General features: G+C 44.9%; 1 protein-coding gene across 2 annotated transcripts in view; it reads left to right on the top strand.

Annotated features, from left to right (window-relative positions):
• The window catches only part of LOC134339906 (NACHT, LRR and PYD domains-containing protein 14-like), a 73,114-nt gene that overhangs the window by 20,896 nt on the left and 32,905 nt on the right, over positions 1-19,313 (top strand). For both annotated transcript variants that reach the window (XM_063036687.1, XM_063036686.1), the window contains exons 2-6: positions 7,543-7,719; positions 12,466-12,684; positions 14,141-14,392; positions 15,632-15,805; positions 18,136-18,279. In XM_063036687.1, coding sequence (XP_062892757.1) covers positions 7,554-7,719; positions 12,466-12,684; positions 14,141-14,392; positions 15,632-15,805; positions 18,136-18,279 — 955 coding nt within the window. In that variant the 5' untranslated portion in view covers positions 7,543-7,553. The remainder of the gene's footprint in view (positions 1-7,542; positions 7,720-12,465; positions 12,685-14,140; positions 14,393-15,631; positions 15,806-18,135; positions 18,280-19,313) is intronic.

Here is a 19,313-nt window from a genome sequence, read left to right as displayed (position 1 = left end):
GAGGGAGGCGAATGTTGTCCCTTTGTTCAAACAAGGTAGTAGGGATAGTCCGGGTAATTATAGACCAGTGAGCCTTACGTCTGTGGTGGGAAAGCTGTTGGAAAAGACTCTTAGAGATAGGATCTATGGGTATTTAGAGAATCATGGTCTAATCAGGGACAGTCAGCATGGCTTTGTGAAGGGCAGAGCGTGTCTGACAAGTCTGATAGAGTTCTTCGAGGAGGTGCCAGGCATATAGATGAGGGTAGTGCAGTGGACTATGGATACATCTGGATTTTAGTAAGGCATTTGACAATGTTCCACATGGTAGGCTTATTCAGAATGTCAGAAGGCATGGGATCCAGGGTCGTTTGGCCAGGTGGATTCAAAATTGGCTTGCCTGCAGAAGGCAGAGGGTAGTGGGACAGGGCGTATATTCAGATTGGAGGATTGTGACTAGTGGTGTCCCACAAGGATCTGTTCTGGGACCTCTACTTTTCGTGACTTTTATTAACGTCCTTGAGGTGGGGGTGGATGAGTGGGTTGGCAAGTTTGCAGACGACAGAAAGGTTGGTGGTTTTGTAGATAATGTAGAGGATTGTCCAACATTGCACAGAGACATTGATAGGTTGCAGAAGTGGGCTGAGAAGTGCAGATGGAGTTCAACCCGGAGAAGTGTGATGTGGTACACTTTGGAAGGACAAACTCCAAAGCAGAGTACAAAGTAAATGTCAGAATACTTGGTAGTGTGGAGGAGCAGAGTGATCTGGGGGTACATGTCCACAGATCCCTGAAAGTTGCCTTACAGGTAGATAGGGTAGTTAAGAAAGCTTATGGGGTGTTAGCTTTCATAAGTCGAGAGATAGAGTTTAAGAGTCGCGATGTAATGATGCAGCTCTATAAAACTCTGGGTAGGCCACACTTGGAGTACTGTAAACACGAGGAATTCTGTAGATGCTGGAAATTCAAGCATCACACATCAAAGTTGCTGGTGAACGCAGCAGGTCAGGCAGCATCTCTTGGAAGAGGTACAGTCGACGTTTTGGGCCGAGACCCTTCGTCAGGACTAACTTTTCGTTCCAGGATGAGGGAGTTGCCCTCCTTTTTTAAAGAAAGGGGCTTCCCTTCCTCCACCATCAACTCTGCTCTCAAACGCATCTCCCCCATTTCACGCACATCTGCACTCACTCCATCCTCCCGTCACCCCTCTAGGAATAGGGTTCCCCTGGTCCTCACCTACGACCCCACCAGCCTCTGGGTCCAACATATTATTCTCGGTAACTTCCGCCACCTCCAACGGGATCCCACCACTCAGCACATCTTTCCCTCCACGCCCCCTGCTTTCCGCGGGGATTGCTCCCTACGCGACTCCATTGTCCATTCGTGCCCCCCCCCTCCATCCTTCCCCACTGAGCTCCCTCCTGGCACTTATCCTTGTAAGCGGAACAGGTGCTACACATGCCCTTACACTTCCTCCCTTACCACCAGGGCCCCAGACAGTCCCTCCAGGTGAGGCGACACTTCCACTGTGAGTCGGCTGGGGTGATATACTGCGTCCGGTGCTCCCGATTTGGCCTTCTATATGTTGGCGATACCCGACGCGGACTGGGAGATCGTTTAGCTGAACACCTACACTCAGTCCGGCAGAGAAAGCAGGATGTCCCAGTGGCCACACATTTTAATTCCACATCCCATTCCCATTCTGATATGTCTATCCACGGCCTCCTCTACTGTAAAGATGAAGCCACACTCAGGTTGGAGGAACAACACCTTATATTCCGTCTGGGTAGGCTCCAACCTGATGGCATGAACATTGACTTCTCTAACTTCCGCTAATGCCCCACCTCCTCCTCGTACTCCGGCTGTTATTTATTTATATACACACATTCTTTCTCTCTCTCTTTTTTCTCCCTCTGTCCCTCTGACTATAACCCTTGCGCATCCTCGGGGTTCCCCCCCCTCCCCCTTTTCCTTCTCCCTGGGCCTCCTGTCCCATGATCCTGTCATATCCCTTTTGCCAATCACCTGTCCAGCTCTTGGCTCCATCCTTCTCCCTCCTGTCTTCTCCTATCATTTTGGAAATACCCCTCCCCCTCCCCCCTTTCAGATCTCTTACTAGCTCTTCCTTCAGTTAGTCCTGACGAAGGGTCTCGGCCCGAATCGTCGACTGTACCTCTTCCAAGAGATGCTGCCTGGCCTGCTGCGTTCACCAGCAACTTGGAGTACGATGTTCAGTTCTGGTCGCCTCATTATATGAAGGATGTGGAAGCATTGGAAAGGGTACGAAGGAGATTTACCTGGATGCTGCCTGGTTTAGAGAGTATGCATTATGATCAGAGTTTAAGGGAGCTTTACTCTTTGGGGAGAAGGAGGATGAGAGGAGACATGATATAGGTGTACAAGATATTACGAGGAATAGATAGAGTGGACAGCCAGTGCCTCTTCCCCAAGGCACCACTGCTCAATACAAGATGACATGGCTTTAAGGTAAGGGGTGGGAAGTTCAAGGGGGATATTAGAGGAAGGTTTTTTACTCAGAGAATGGTTGGTGTGTGGAATGCACTGCCTGAGTCAGTGGTGGAGGCAGATACACTAGCGAAGTTTAAGAGACTACTAGACAGGAATATGGAGGAAATCAAGGTGAGGGGTGATATAGGAGGCAGGGTTTGAGGGTCGGCAGAAATTTATGGGCCGAAGGGCCTGTAAAGTGCTGTAGTATTCTATGTTCTATGTTCTATGTTCCCTTGCGGCACTCCATATCGGGATTGTTTATATGTGGATAAAACGTCGTTTGCCTCATTTGTTCTTTCGTGAAGATTAGAGCACCGGTTGTGCACCCTGCCTCGTGATATTGTGTCAACATTTTTATCTCATTGCTTTGTCAAAGGTCTTCTCAAAATCAAATGCACAGCATCCACCAATTCTCCTTTGTCCATTCTGCTTGTTATTTCTTCAATGAATTCCAATGGATTTGTCATGCAAGATTTTACCGGAATATTACGTGCCTTCAAGGACCCAACGATATCCTTAACAATCGACTCCAACATCCCAACCACTGAACTCAGCCTAACTGGTGTATATTTACCTGTCTCCTCCCTCCAACCCTCTCTTCTTGAAGAGTGGAGTGAGATTTGCAATTTCCCTGTGTTCCAGAACCATGCGGGAATCTATTGATACTTGAAACGCCAATACTAATACCTCCAAACCCTGTTTCAGCTGCCTCTTTTAGAACACTGGTGTGTAGTCTATCAGGTCTAGGTGACTAATCTATCTTCAGACATTTCAGCGTCCCAAGCACCATCTTCCTAGTAAGGGCAACTGCACTCATTTCTGCCCCCGACACTTCCGGCATACTACTAGTTTCTTCCACAGCGAAGACTGATGCAAAATACATATTCAGTTCATCTGCCATTTCCTTATACCCTGTTATTATCTCTGATGAATCATTTTCCAGCCGTCCATACGACTTTTTCCTCCCTTTAACTCTTTAAATATCTGAAAAACAGATATTATTTTTGATATTATTGGCCAGCTTCCCTTCACATTTCTTGTTTTTTTTAGATTATGAAGACACTCAGTCCTAGTTTACTGTCATTCAGTAATGCAAGCATTAAGAAATGCTTGCATTACAACAGTGCAAAGCAATACCGTAATTTGATAAAGAGCAGAACATGGCACGGTAAAAAAAAAAGTCTCAAAGTCCTGAAAGCCCCATCATCTCACGCAGACGGTAGAAGGAAGAAAACTATCTGCCCTGAACCTCCAGCCCTGCAAACTTGCCGATGCTTTGGAAGCACCCGACCACAGCCGACTCTGAGCCCGTCCTAAAACTTCAACAGTCCGACCAGCCCTCCGACACCGAGCACCGAGCACCATCCCTGCCGAGCGCTTCGACCCCGTCCCCGGCCGCTAAGCAACAGGCAAAGCCAAGGGTTCGGGGCCTTCCCCTCCGGAGATTCTCTATTGCATATTAACAGCGGCAACGAAACAGCCATTTCAGAAGTTTCACCAGATGTTCCTCCGTGCTTCTCGTGTCTGTCTCTATCAAATCAGGATTGTGCACGGCATCCTACTTGACAGATAACAGATATTCATCCCGGAATGGCCACTGCACGCTACGTCGCGCCGCCAGTTTCTCTTCAACTCTTAAGTTATTTAAAAAGACCCAAATCCTCTGACTTCACACTCATGTTTGCCCTATTTTATGCTCTCTCTTTTGCTTTTATGTTGGCGTTGACTTCCCTTTGTTAGTAACCGTTTTGTCATCTTGACTTTAGAATATTTCCTCCTCTTTGCACTCTATATAGCGCGTTCCGAACTGCTCCCTGAAACTCCAGCCATCGGTGCTCTGCCGACATCCCTGCTACCGTCCCCTTCTCATAAATTTTCGCCAGATCCTCTCTCATGCCTCCATAATCCCCTTTACTCAAAACTGATGTATCTGACTTTAGCTTCTCCCTGTCAAACTGCAGGGTGAAATCTATCACCCTGCAGCCTGAAATCTATTAGATTTAGCAATGGCATCTGATTCTGCACAATGCCGTCCTGTTGATTCAGATATCAACCATTTTCCATCTCAATATTGTACCCCTCATATTTCATTTACAGGTCCTTTCTGTCATCTTAAATCTATGTCCTCTTCTTTTTAATATATTTTATACAATATTATACCGGGATTACCTTTTACCATAAATGGTATATATACTTGTCATAATCTCACATTTCCTTTCAAACTCATTCCTGTCGTCTTAAACCTACGTTCACTGATTTTACTATATATCCATTTCCGTAACGATGTTCCTACTATGTTACTGTTTCTTAGTCAATGCATGCTGTGATGCAGTTCAATTTGTTTCCTGCATTATCGGCTTCTTTTGCAATATCCGGGTATGCACATAAATGCCCTTCTATCCAAGTACAATTTGGGTATCGCGAAATCCCCGTGACCATGCCGACGGATAAAAAAAATGTACTGCGTTGATCCCATTAGTCACTGGTTTCTCTTGAACGCGCATACACGTAGACACGCAGAATCGCGCAGAATTGCACACAAAAACACACAAGCAGACACTGTGAAGTATTTTTAAATGTTTTATCTCCGTAACAATCGAAATAGCGTATAACTTGGCAAATCATTTCTGAGTATTCGCTCCATGATATAAATTTATTGGAGGAAATCTGCAAATGCTGGCATCTGCATTCCTGATGAAGGTTCTCGGCCCGGAATGTCTACCGTTTACTATTTTACATAGATGATGCTTGGCCTGCAGAGTTCCTCCAGCATTGTGTGTTATGATATACACTTAAACAATTATATTGTGGCGACCGGAGGGGGTGGGGTTGGTGGGGGGTGCCTGGTCTACATCCCGCCCCAGCATTCCTAATGACCAGCGCTTTTCATTGTTCTTGCGTTAAAGTGCTTTCGTGGGATTTTTGTTCATTTATTGCTATACTTTGGATTGAATTATAAAGCTTTTCGCATTTATGTATGTAGGGCACCCTGACTGTAACCGGCGTGTGTGATAATCACCTCCCCCGTCTGCCTGAGACTGAACTGTTCTCAGCCCGGGTCATAGCGCCCCGACGGTTTTTGTCTTTATCACAGTAAAAAGGCAAGGCAGCGGCAGACGGTGCTGTCGTAGTCCCGATGGTTAATTCCCTATCTTGCTCCTAATTTCCTTTGATTGTGCCACGGTTCCGACCTTTAATTTCCTATATGTTTCCAATTCTCTATGATGACGACACGTCTGGTTTCCATCAAGACCCGCAGCATGAGAACCCCGGCGTTACAACTGCTAGTCTCCAGATCGTTGGCTTTGTCTGTGTGGTATTTAACGTTTCCCGGCCGCTTCCGACCGTGCGTTCTAAGTTTTGCTTCAGTTTCAAGGTTTACCTATGAAATTCCGTCTCTCTGTGTCAAGCCTCCGTGTCAAGGCCCCTCCTGTTTGCTGTTCAACGTTCACGTCCGCGTATGCATTCCAACTCAATCTCCGTGGCTGTGTCCTGCACTTGTGTTCGTTTCATTCGCTCATTGCAACAGTTGCATAAACTCCAGAGTGAGTTGTAGCAGCTTCTCCCTGTGCGGTCGAAGGGTGTAGACGTGAGGGAGAAATTACGAGGGGTGAAGAGCTGGCAAGTCCACCACTTGGCCGCCGAATCCTCCGAGGTCATCTTCTGATCAAGCGTTCAAACAGTTGAACAGGTGTGCTGCTACACTACAGTAATGCATTAAAAGGATTTTCCACCCTGTAAACCATCCTGGGTAAAACGGTATGGCACATAAGCCACTTGTAAACCCAAGAAATTTATTATTGCCCCCTCTTCATATAAAACTGGGGCTCATGTAAAATATTGTAAAAGTGATGAAGAAAGAAGATGAAGGATTTCGATATCTCGGACAGAGGTTTCCCAAAATAACTTATGACAAAGGATAAGGAAAGAATTTCTTGGTCCACAAGTCATGCACGTCATCAATAACAGACAAATCAAAGAACTTCAATTGGAACTGGAGAAAATCGCTTGGAAGGCGTTCAAGGACGTTGTTCAGAATTTTATTGAACAGTACAGAGCACCAACCTACGTCAAACTGGTTGAAAGACATCCAAAACCATGATGCAATAAAGATGCATTTTCTACATTCCCATTTAGACTTCTTCCCAGCAAATCGTGGTGCTGTCATTAATGAGCATGCTGAAAGGTTCCAGAAGGACATTGCAGTCGTGGTATCCCGGCAACTGGAATCCATCAATGTGGGCTGATTACTGTTGGACACTAAAGCGAGAAGCGTCAGACACTGAGTGCAAATGAAAATTATCAATACAATTAATTATAAAATATTAATAAGCTCCTATATACAATTAAACGCATTATATTCATTATGTTCTCCAAACTCTTACGTAATACAATTAGTCTGAAAAAATGATATAATAAGAGCTTTATTGATCCCGAGTAAGAAATAATTTTGTTACAACAGCAACATTTAAAACACACTTAGCAATAATTATAATAAATGATAATAATAAATATAATAGTAATAGCAACTAATCATCTAGACACGAGAAGCTTAGGAAATTCTTCTGTGAGGGTTCATAGTGTCAAGGTGTCAAGATACCTCCAGCAGTCACCGAGCAGTCAAATGATTGAACGATGGGGGAGTTAAACTCGACGGTGAACTGGCACAGATGATGAGATGTAAGATTTGTAAGATCATTTATAATCATCGTAAATGGAATAGCATGTTTGAGGAGCCAAGTAGACTCAGTTCCTGCTCATTGTTATGCCTGGGCATATGTGATAAGGGTAGAGCTTAGTGGATTATGGTGGTACATGGGCTTGGTTGAGATGGAATTTATTATTCTAATTAGACAAATAATTATGGTTAATTGGTTCGGTAAATTGGCGTGCAAGCGTACTGTGCTATTCTGTGTTATTAATCGGCATCTTACCGAATGAGGCCCAGTGAGTTCCTGTATAAATGTGCTTGACAATAATGACGTACTGTCATTTTTCAAATGGCTGTGCAGCACACTGACCAGCCTATTTCGTGTTTCCTACTGTTGACAGATATACCAAGGATGAGAACGTCCAAGCCCAGAATTATGCTGAATTTCGTCTTGCTTCTGCTTCTGGTGCGACCAGTTCCATGTCTGCCAGCGAAACCCGAGCCTGATGACGAGAAACACGAAGTTAACGTTACAGACTCGAGAGACCGTGCTGAGGTCCACAGCCGTGAGCTGAACAGTAAGTACACAGCCGACCAGAAATTGTTCGATGCGGCAAATTCCACAGGACTGTTTGAAACTTAAAACGGTCAACTGTGCATTCCGCTTTATACCCCCGTCTCTGAGCATTTATTATCCTTCAGGATCTGCTGGCCACAGCATTTTTCCGGAATGCTACACTGCTGCTTGTCATATTTCGATGCGACAAAAGGCTGGAGTAGTTGAGCTCGCCCTTAATGACATAAAAGATCAGACCTTCATGCGATGAATATGGGAACATTTCAGAATGGTATATGTTTCCCCTCCAATCCCATCCTTTCAATTCCAAGTTGATAAGCCTTTTACTGCTTGTGCTCTCAACTGATTTACCATTGTGGGAGATACAGTCAGGTTTGTGGGCCTGGCAAGTGATACAGAAAGCAGTCTCTGCGAATAGTTATACTAACCATTTATTTACAAGCAGCAAAAAAATCGACAAAACATCCATGTTTCCCAAGTTATAGACAGTACAAAGCTGAACACTCAAGGACATACGTACATTCAACAAATATACTTAGTCCTAACCCTTACATACTTCTATACCTTTACAGTATGGTCTGGGTCAATTTTATCCGGCCCAAGAATCCCCTCGTAACAGGTGTCTATACCAAATTTTGAAACACAGATATACGTAGAATGTATAAATAGCCCATCTGACGTTAATAAATGGGTAATTAATCCTTAATCAACGTTTCAGAGATCTAAACTCCTTCTTTTCAGTAGATAAGGGTCAAATTTGACCCGGAACAGCCTCAATGTACTAAAAATTGTAGCACCTGTACAAAAGTATAAAATTGTTAAATATTTTTATTTTTGCACATTTTGGGTCACTTTAGGAAAAGTCTTCACATTTCGGCTAAAACAATGGAATTTAGGGTGCTTGTATTGCTGTCAAATGTCGAAAACGGGACAAATTTGTCCTGAACAGCTTGTAAGGGTTAAACAAAGGAAGAATCGAGCAAGTGCCTACCATGTGCTATTTTATATACTCATTTGAAACTGAAAACCAGGCAGTTACCCAATGGGAAAAGCAGCTGAAGTATCGAAGCTAACCAATCACGACGGAAGTCACTTTCTAAAGTTAGGAGTAGGCAAGACCCCTGCAGGACACTGCACCCCTCGAAAATTGTGATGATAGAATCCTTAGACTAGTATGACTCCCGCGATCTTCTAATGAAGTCATACATAAAACACAGAGTACAATTGCCCAGTACTGTAAACCCAATAGTCACCCCCCAGTACACTACAGTAGTCCAGCAACCTCCCTGCACCCTACAAGGCTACCAGCCCCAGCCTGGTTGCACCTTGTACCTGACTCAAAATACCACCTGCACCAATGCTCTGCCAGGTGGGAAAATCACTTTAAGAAGCAGGGCATTCCAATTAAACACGCTACAAAGGGAAATACCAGCCATTAAAACACTTCCTGCACTAGCTATTAAGGCTCAAGTCCCTGATAGCTGTTACCATACTTTGGGCCGATGTTGGCTGGAGTAGGACTAATGGCATTGTAATCATTGTACCCGAAGTCCTCCGCAACACCTACCTCTGTCACCTCACCTACCTCATTCCCTACCGGGAGATCCAACACTGCCCCTTCTCTAGTTAGTACCTCTATGTATTGCTGCAAAAAAACTATCCTGCACACATTTTACAAACTCCGAACCATCCAGCACTTTTACAGAATGGGTTTCCCAGTCTATGTGTGGAAAATTAAATGCCCCACAATCACAGCCTTGTACTTCCTTGCCAGGTGGCTAATTTGCAGACACTCTTGCTTCTGTAACTCTTTACGTTCTGTAAAATGGGAAATCACGACATCAAGATTGTTTGTTCTCTGTAACTCCATCTGAAATTGAAGAATTAATAAAGCGGTGTTGGGAATGAAGCTCACACACAGTATTCTGAGAAAAGTTGGCAGTAATCATCCTCTGGCCCTCAAAGTCACTGAATGAGATCTGCTGAAATCATGAACAGGAACCGTGTCAGACAAAACGCATATATTCGATGTCATGAATAGATTAAAACTCCCTGATTCTTCTTCACATCACTGCTCAAAGGGAAGCAATGAAACGAAAGACATGATGAATGAAGGAAGGATGCAGAGAACGAAAGAGCAGGAAATGAAAGAAAAAGGGTGCGAATTAATGACAGAATGCAAGAAAAGAAGAATGCAATGTACATGAAAGAAACAAATAGACATGCTAACAAATAGCTAGTTTCATATGACTTCTTTATTGGAATGAATATTAGCTTTATATGAAATAACAGGTGACGAGGAACACATTAAAGCTTAATGTGAAAAAGTTCTGCCTTGCGGAGGCATCAGTTAAAATCATAGAGAAGCATAGATCATGGAAAGTGCCTTCGGTCCAGGTGATACGCGAAATATACACATGTCAACAAGGTGAACATCTATATTTATCTGTATCCCTCTACATTTTATTATTAATCCACCTGTGACTAATTAAGCACCTCACCCACATCATTCACACCCAGACAAATAGAATATGGAGCATAGAACATGGAACATCGAACATGCATCATATAAATCCACAGCACATTACAACCCCTTCCGCCCACAATGTTGTGCCGACCATGTAACTACTCTAGAAAGTGCCTAGAACTTCTTTACCGCTTTCCCCCTCTATATTTCTAAGCTTCATATACCTATCTTGGTCTCTTAGTAGACCCTCTTGTTTCTGCTTCTACCAACTCTGCTGGCAGTGCTTTCCAGTCACCCACCACTCTCTTTGTGAAAATCGTACCTCTGACACCCCACCCGTACCCACTTCCAAGCACATTAAAGCTATGTCCCCTCGTGTCCTCGCCGTTTCAGCTCTCGGAAAAAGCTTCTGTCTATCCACACAATCAATGCCTTTCATGTTACAAACCTACATCAGGCCACCTCTCATCCCCCGTCGCACCAAGCAGAAAAGGCCAAGTTCACTCAGCCTGTTCTCTTCAGGCATGTTCTCCAATCCAGGCAGCATCCTTGTCAATGTCCTCCTGGCTTTCCTGATTCTCTTCTTCAGTTCTGTTTTTGCTTCTTTATAATCCGTAAGGGCGCCGGTCGATTCTAGCTTCCTAAAATTTACATGCTTTCATTCTTACTTGTCAACTAAATTCTTCACCTCTCTCAGCATCCAGGGTACTCTTACCTTGCAGTACTTGTCCTTCCATCCGACTGCAATATAACTGGCCTGAATTCTGTCTAGTTTGTCTTTATACACTCTTAACATGCCGGATGTGGTCTAGCCCATAAACAAATGTCTTCATTTAAATCTCACAAGCTCTTGCCCAATGCTGTCGTGATTTTCATGCTCGAATTTAACACTCTCTCGCAAAATACGTAGCTAGCTAAAAACTTAAATGAGTCGTGGTCACTGTTCACTAACTGCCCACCCACTGAAGGTGATTCAGTTGGATAGGCTGACTACCAAACGTCAGATCCAGTACAACCCCTCCTCCTGTTGTACTATCTGCATGTTGAGTTCAGTAACTCTCCTGGAAACAACTAACACTTTCCATCCCATCTAAACCTCTTGCACTAAAGGTATCACCGCTTATATTAAGGATACCATGAAAACCTCCATATTATTTTTACACCTTCCCTTAACCTGTCTGTCTATCTGTTGCTCAATTCATCATTGAAATTATGTCTATACAAGTTGCCTGCCGGATCTCTCAAAGGCCCCAGTATCAGACCCCAAATGGCTGCCAATCGCACTGCCGAGATCAAAGGAAACCCGAGTTGCGGCGGCAGAAGTGAAACAACGAGAAGTTTAGCCTCATATTGTGCACTGCAGTGGTGCCAAAAGTATCATCGGTATAACCATGTTCGGGAATGGATGTCGGACATTGTCCTCGCTGGAAACAGATTTGGACACATTGGAAAGAAGATTGTCTGCAGTGCATTTTAATGTAGCCTTGAATGTTTGTACGTCTGTTTGAACAAACCGTTCATGGAATTCGTCCTACCTCTGAAATACAATTACCACCTCTAATTAATATTTGGTCAGGTACTTGCGTCGAAAGTGTTTAGGGGGGTATGGTCCAAACGCAGGCAAATGGGATTACTAAAGTCGTCATCAACTAGTTATTTAAAAGTGATTGTTTGTGTCCAATATACTGCAGCAGGGACTTAAGGATGTAAAGCAAACTCCAAAAAATGCATTGGACAAGCTGGTCTTCCATGTAGCAGTTCATAGGTATAGTTGCATTTTTTTCCCTTGGAGCGACGGAGGATGAGAGGTGACCTGATAAAGGTGTACACGATGATGAGAGCCATTCATCGTATGGACAGTCAGAGGCATTACCCTAGGGCTGAAATGGCTAACACGAGGGGCTTGGAAGTAGGTACAGAGGAGATGTCAGGGGTACATTTTTTACACAGAGAGTGGGGAGTGAATGGAATGTGATGCCAGTGACAGGTATATGGAGCACAGAAAAATAGAGGCTATGGGTAACCCTAGGTAATTTCTAAGGTAAGGAAATGTTCGGCACATCTTCGTGGACGAAGGGCTTGTATTGCACTGTAGGTTTTCTATGTTTCTATGCTTCTATGCACGTACTGCATTTCTTTAGTTCTTCTTTCCAATTTAATTTCTTACCAAAAATCTATTATGGATTTAGCCCTATCACACTGCGTTGAACTTTCATACTTCACTGCCATTTCCCCACTACAGTTGAAGTATTGAAGTAATATTTTTGTTTGTCCTCCCAGGAACCTTCCGAACCAGTCTTGGTCCGGACAGCAGGAACGAAGCGGATAACCAACTGCACGAAACCCTTGAGGCCGGAGAAGCCAATGTAGATGAAGGACATAAGAGTGCCTCTCATATCGTGGGCAAAACTATTGACGGCAGTGTACCCAGTAGAATGATAGAAAACCGGACGCTGACCGCACCTAAAAAAGAGCTAGACACATCAGAACGAAGCGAATGTATGTTTGCTATCTACTTTCATAAAACGTATTTTCATAAAGCCCCTGTAGTTAAGATTAGATTTTAATGTGTCAACATGTATGACTGTTTCAGTGGAGACGGAGTGCGTACGAGTTTTCATTTCTTCAGATGCTGCCTGACCTGGGAACTTCTTCCAGCATTTTAAATGCGTTGTTCTTCATTTTATTTCGTGTGCTTAGTTGTGTACCAAACGACATTCATTTAGGAGGGACCATGAACGCTATTTAAAAAAACAAAAGTCAACCAACTGGAGCCAGTAGGGAATCCAGAGAGTTATATAGATAAAATACCACACTAATTCAAAGTGAATATAGCTCGTTGTGTATTTGCCTCTCTGTGACTGCGATTTGAGCTTGTTTCTGACTACCAGCCATTTCTTAACGGAGTATTTGGATTTTGACGCCAACGTTGGAACTCCACACTGCAGACAGGTGTTAGCAAATGACGAATTGGCCTCGATGAATCGATCCAGTTAAGGTGTGGGCAGTAGAATAAGGGGAAGAGCGTGTGGCGGGATTGATGTTAGGTCATGCAAACGTGCAAGGAAGAAGATGGGATTAGTGTAGGCTTCTTGTAGTGGTTAGGCCTAGATGTGTAACTTAAGGATATTCGCTTGAAAAATGCGAGCTATTCTCTGTATTTGTGTGCCCCTGTCATAACCGTCGACTGTTGGGTCACAACAGATACAATTTAGTGGAGTTGATAACTCTACAGTGATAATACTTGTACACTGTTGGGGTTTGACACGATGTGCGGGTAAAAGGGTACAAAATAACATTATAGACTTAGTCCCAACAATGGAACGAAGTTAAACATAACCAAACGCAGCGTTCATGTAAAACGTTCGACTATACGTCACGGAATTGCTCAAGATAATGAAATAATGAAAATGCAGAGAATACTCAATCTGGAGAAATTAACCTTTCCTGTGAAAGGCACTTCATCCGCTCTGAAGTTCTGAAATTTCCTTGGGTGCCTCTAACTTTTTTTATTGTTTGATTCAAATTTCAGCGTATTAATTTCTCTCGTTTTAGATGTTTAATTTCCATCAATAATTTTCCTGACTGTGCAACTAATCCATCTGACACATCGAAAATGTTTTGCAGGGTTCCCTTTGAAGACAGTTGACAACTTCCGAGCGATGATATACCGCAGCTTTGATATATCAGGCCATTCTATTCTCGTGATTACATCATCTGTGTATACTTATAGTTCAGAAGTTAGAACACGAATTGCTGCTTTTCTTTCTTACGTCTTGATTTTCATTTTGCTTCAAGCTAAGCAGCACAGGAAGCATTGTGGTTATTTTTTTCATTACAATCACTGTTGTACAACATCTCTATGTAACAAGTAATTCTAAAGCAGTTACTGCTAATTGTCCCAGTCCAGTCAAACCATTGCAGTTAATCCTAGCTTTACATCTCCTCCATGAAGGGTCTGGTTGGGCCATGGCGGACGCTCCCGCATTACCTGATGTTCAAGACAGAGAAGAGAAATACAACAGAAACAGGAGGAGAAAATCTACCAGTGACAATTTCGGCCCAGGCTATGGGTGGAAATCAGATATTGTTCACAGCACCTCTTTTGGAAAAGAAGTCAGTGGAGACAATATAGTGGATAAAGGTCGAACACTAATGTTACTGGACAGAGAAACAGACGCCTCTGGTGAGAAGAAAACTGCAGTGGGTGAGTGTGTTGTGCTTAAATTTGAACAAACTAGACACTAGTTATTTTCGGAAATAAGATATGACAGGCAAGCTCGTGAGAGGAAATCACCAGATTCTGCTGGTCCATATTACTGAATTACGTCGGGGCATCAGACTCCATAGTATATAGACACGTGATGAACAGAAATCGTCTTCTGGTGGATTCTAGTTCACTCTCTATTTTGTATTTGTGTGCCAATTGTTTGTCCATTGGTATGATGACACAAAGGTTGGGGGTGTGATGACACAATAGTTGGGGGTGTGATGACACAATGGTTGGGAGTGTGATGACACAAAAGTTGGGGGTGTGATGACACAAAAGGTTCGCGGTGTTGTGGATAGTGTGGAGGGCTGTCAGAGGCTACAATGGGACATCGATAGGATGAAAAACTGGGCTGAGAAGCGGTGGGTGGTGGTCACCCCAGATAAGTGTGAGGTGGTTCAGTTTGGTAGGTAAAATATGATGGCAGAATGTAGCAGTAATGGTAAGACTCTTGGCCGTGTGGAGGGTCAGAGGGATCCTGGGGTCCGAGTCCATAGGACGCTCAAAGCAGCTGCGCAGGTTGTCTCGCCGGTTAAGAATGCCCTTCATCAACCGTGAGATTGAATTTAGGAGCCGAGAGGTATTGTTGCAGCTATATAGCACCCTGCTCAGACCCCACTTGGAGTCCCGTGCTCAGTTCTAGTCGCCTCAATACAGGAAGGACGTGGAGACCTAGAAAGGGTGCAGAGGAGATTTACATGGATGTTACCTGAATTACGGTGCATGCCTTATGAGAATATGTTCAGTGAACTCGGCCACTCCTCCTTGGAGCGACGGAGGATGAAAGGTGACCTGATAGTGGTGTATAAGTTAATGAGAGGCGTTAATCGTCTGGATAGTCAAAGGCTTTTTCGCAGGGGTGAAATGGCTAACATGAGAGGGCACAGTTTTAAGATGTTTGGTACCGAGGAGATTTGAGGGGTAAGGTTTTTTTACGCAGAGACTGGTGCGTGCATGGAATGGGCAGCCGGCGGCAGTGGTGGAGGCGGATACGATAGGGTCTTTTTAGAAATTCTTGGATAGGGACATGGAGCTCAGAAAAATGGAGGGATATGGGTAACCCTAGGTAATTTCTAAAGTAAGTACATGTTCGGCACAGCATTGTTGGCCGAAGGGCCTGCATGGCGCTGTAGGTTTTCTATGTGTCTATGTCAAACATATCCGTGTCATTTGCAGAAGTTCAACTATGCCAATACATCGGGCTCCCGATTGGCTTCGCAATTGTACTTGCTGCATGTGCGTGGCTCACACGATGTTGGGATAGATGGTGGAATAGACGGCATGGTTACGAACCTGTGGACGGCGAAAATGTGCAGTATAATCTCGATGCAGAGCAACTTTCAATTCCAGGTACTCATCAGTTAGATACCGCAGATCAAGCCTCGTTTCAAAAGAAACATGCGAGTTTTCGCACTTAGGGGTGTGCTTAATGTTCTAATACTTGTAGATTCTAATATAATTGCCGAAAACAGTCCCAGTCCATAAGAGTATTGCAGTTCATCCCAACTTTTCAATCCTCCACGGCGGCTCTTGTGGGAGCACGACAGTAGATGCTTCAAACAGAAAAACAAAAGGAGACTGTTTCAGCCTAGACGATGGGAGGAAATCTCACATGTTTAACAACACCTGCTCTGGAAAAGAGGTGGATGACACTATATAACAGACAAAAGACGGTCACAAACATCTCTGGCTAACCAATCAGTCAATCAACCAATCAATCCATCAATCAATCAATCAATCAATCAATAAATAAATTAATTAATAATAATAATAATAACAACAACAACAACAATAATAATAATAATAATAATAATAATAACAAAAAGAGGCACGTTTGGCGAGAGTAAAGATAGAACAGGTGGCGAGCGAGTTGTGCTCTGCTCCAATTCCGCCAATCATGTCTTCCACAAAAATGAAATTGTCGCTGGCGATTATATTAAGTTCCTTAAAACATACATCTGCTTCCAAGGTTCAATTTTGACTTTTCAACCACATTCCGATCGATTGAACTGACCTTAGCCAGAAGGTGTCAGCACTTACCACTGTGTGCGTAAACAAAACCTAGCCCTGAAATCTCCCCGGCACCAAGCATCTTAAAACTGTGTCCTCTCGTGTGAGCAATTTCAACACTGGGGGAAAAAAATCCTTTGACTATCCACAGGATCAATTCCTCTCATCATCTTGTACACCTCTATCCGATCACCTCTCATCCTCCGTCGTTTCAAGGGGACAAGGCCAAGTTCACTCAACCTATTCTCATATGGCACGCCCTCCAATCCAGGCAACATCCCTGTAAATCTCCTCTGCACTCTCTCCAGAGTATAGAAACAGTATTAGGCAACTTGGCCCATCGAGTCTGCTCCGCCATTCAATCATGGCTGATCCTTATGTTTTCTCCCTTCCTCAGACTCACTCCCCGGCCTTCTCCACGTAACCTTTGATGCCATGTCCAGTCAAGAACCCATCAATCTGTGCCTTAAATACATCCAAATGACAGGGCCTCCATAGCTGCTTGTAGTAACAAATTTCGTAAATTCACCACTCTCTGGCTGAATAAATGTCTCCACATCTCTGTTTTAAATGGACACCCCTCTATCCTGAGGCTGCGCCGACTTGTCCAAGACTCCCCCACCATGGGAAATATCGTTTCCACATGTCCTCTGTCTGGGCCTTTCAAGCTTTAGATGAGATCTCCCCTCATCTTCTAAATTCCAGCGAGTACGGACCCAGAGCCAGCAAGCGTTCTTCGCATGATAACCCAATAATTCCTGGAACCATCATTGTGAACCTCCTCTGGGCCTTCTCCAATGACAGCACATCATTTCCAAGATAAAGGGCCAAAACCGTTCACAATACACAAGCTGAGGCCTCGCTAGTGCCTTCTGAAGCCTCGGCATCACATCCCTGCTCTTGTTTTCCCTGTATTTGTGTGTCCCTGTCCCATTACGCTCTCCAGGGCCCGGCCGTCCAATCTCTCCCCAGAATGGCAGCCGTCCATCTCCATTCGAGACCGCTGTCTGCTGCTGCTGCCCTTCCTGGGGCGCAGTATCACCAGTGTTCGGGTGAGGAGTCAAGCATGGGTCTGATCCTACAGGACGGGAATTGGAGTGGCCCACAAACTGCGCCCCCATCCTCAGACAGCGCCGGTCCACGGATAGGACCACTGACTTATCTGGGACAGGGAATTCTGGGAATGGGGAGTTGTGGGGCCGGCTCACGATTTTGGGGTTGGTTCTGCTGTTCAGGGTGAAGCCTCAGTTAAACTACCCCCACCGTGCCTCTCACTACCCGCTGCTACGTACCAGGATCTCTGTCTGACGTCTTCTTCTCTGTCCCTCCTCCCCGAACCTCTGTCACTCGCTCTTCTGCCCTCGGACTCCTTCTCCACTCTTTGATTCTCCCTCGTTCTCCCTGTCCGACACTCTCCCCCCGTCTCCCCGTCCCACCCTCTCTCTTCTCTCCCCGTCGCACCCTCGCCCTCTTCCTCCCCGCCACACCCGCAACCTCTCCCTCTCTGCATTTTTCTCTCTGCGTCCCACCCCCTGTCTCCCCATCCCACTCTGTTTCTCACTACCCCATCCCTACCATTCTATGTATTTCTTCTTCTGACTCCTTGCAGTGTCTCTCCCCCGCCGTTCTCTCGCTGTTTCTACCCCTCCATACCTCTGCTCTGTCCCCAGGACTTGGAGGAGCTACTGTCAGCAGCGAACAATACCAGGACCCTGGAGGGCTCTTTCAAGGAGATGGCGCTCAAACGCAACCGACGGACGAGGATCCCGGACAAGCCCAACGACAGCCTCAACCTCTGGAGCATGCCCATGCCGGTGAGGAGAGAGGGAGGGAGGGGCTGAGGGTGGACTACAGGAGCTGTCCCCTATCCCCATGCCTGCGCACAAAGGAGTTTAAACTGCGCAGAGAATTTGGCACCCTCATCCGCGTGTTCAGGAAATTTCACGATCGTGCGCAATCACGTATCCCTTTCCGGTTTCTGGCGTGGACGGTGCCGACAAGGTGGAGCTTGCGGTGATCTGTCTGCAGATTTTAGAGCAGGCTTCGAAACACAGAAGCACAGAAAAAGGTACAGCACAATACCAGGCCTTCGTCCCAAATTGCTGTGCCGAACATATCCTTACTTTCGAAATTACATCGGGTTACACATATCCCTCTTTTTTACTGAGCTCCATGTACCTTTCCAGGAGTCTCTTTAAAAGCCCTATCATATCCGCCTTCACTGTCGCCGCCAGTAGCCCATTTCACGCACTCACCACTCTTTGCACAAAGAAACTTACCCCTGACATCTCCTGTGTACCTACTTCCAGCACATTAAAACTGTGCCCTCTCGTGTTAGCCATTTCAGCCCTGGGAAAAAGCCTCTGACTATTCACATGAACAATGCCTCTCATCATTTTATACACCCCTATCAGGTGGCCTCTCATCCTCCGTCACTCCAAGGAGAAACGACCCAGTTTACTCAACAAATTCTCATGAGGCATGCTCCCCATCCAGGCAACGTCCATAGCTCATTCCAGTATTTCGTGCATTGTTATCTGTACCACTTGGAAGAAGTATTTAAAGTAGACAAGGCAAGAAATAGCCAACGGGTTTAGAAATGCAATTCTGATGCCCAGAGGAAGTTTCTCAGCAGGCAGTAACAACACTATTGTGAGAGTCGGCTCGGGTGCGGGCGTGGGAGCGGAGCATTAGCAGCATTAATTCGAAACTTCCAGTAGGACTTGGCTCGCTCTGCATCAGATGGCATTTGTGCTGAGGTCATGATGTGATCAATGATGTAATCAAGGGGCAACTCTGGTATTAAGGACTGACGTCATAACACATAATATGCTACCTTACGGCTTCT

The sequence above is a fragment of the Mobula hypostoma genome, chromosome 31, assembly GCF_963921235.1.
Source record: "Mobula hypostoma chromosome 31, sMobHyp1.1, whole genome shotgun sequence".
Classification (NCBI taxonomy): domain Eukaryota; kingdom Metazoa; phylum Chordata; class Chondrichthyes; order Myliobatiformes; family Myliobatidae; genus Mobula; species Mobula hypostoma.
The sequence above is the reverse complement of the archived record's forward strand: the minus strand, read 5'-3'. Positions and strand labels throughout refer to the sequence as shown.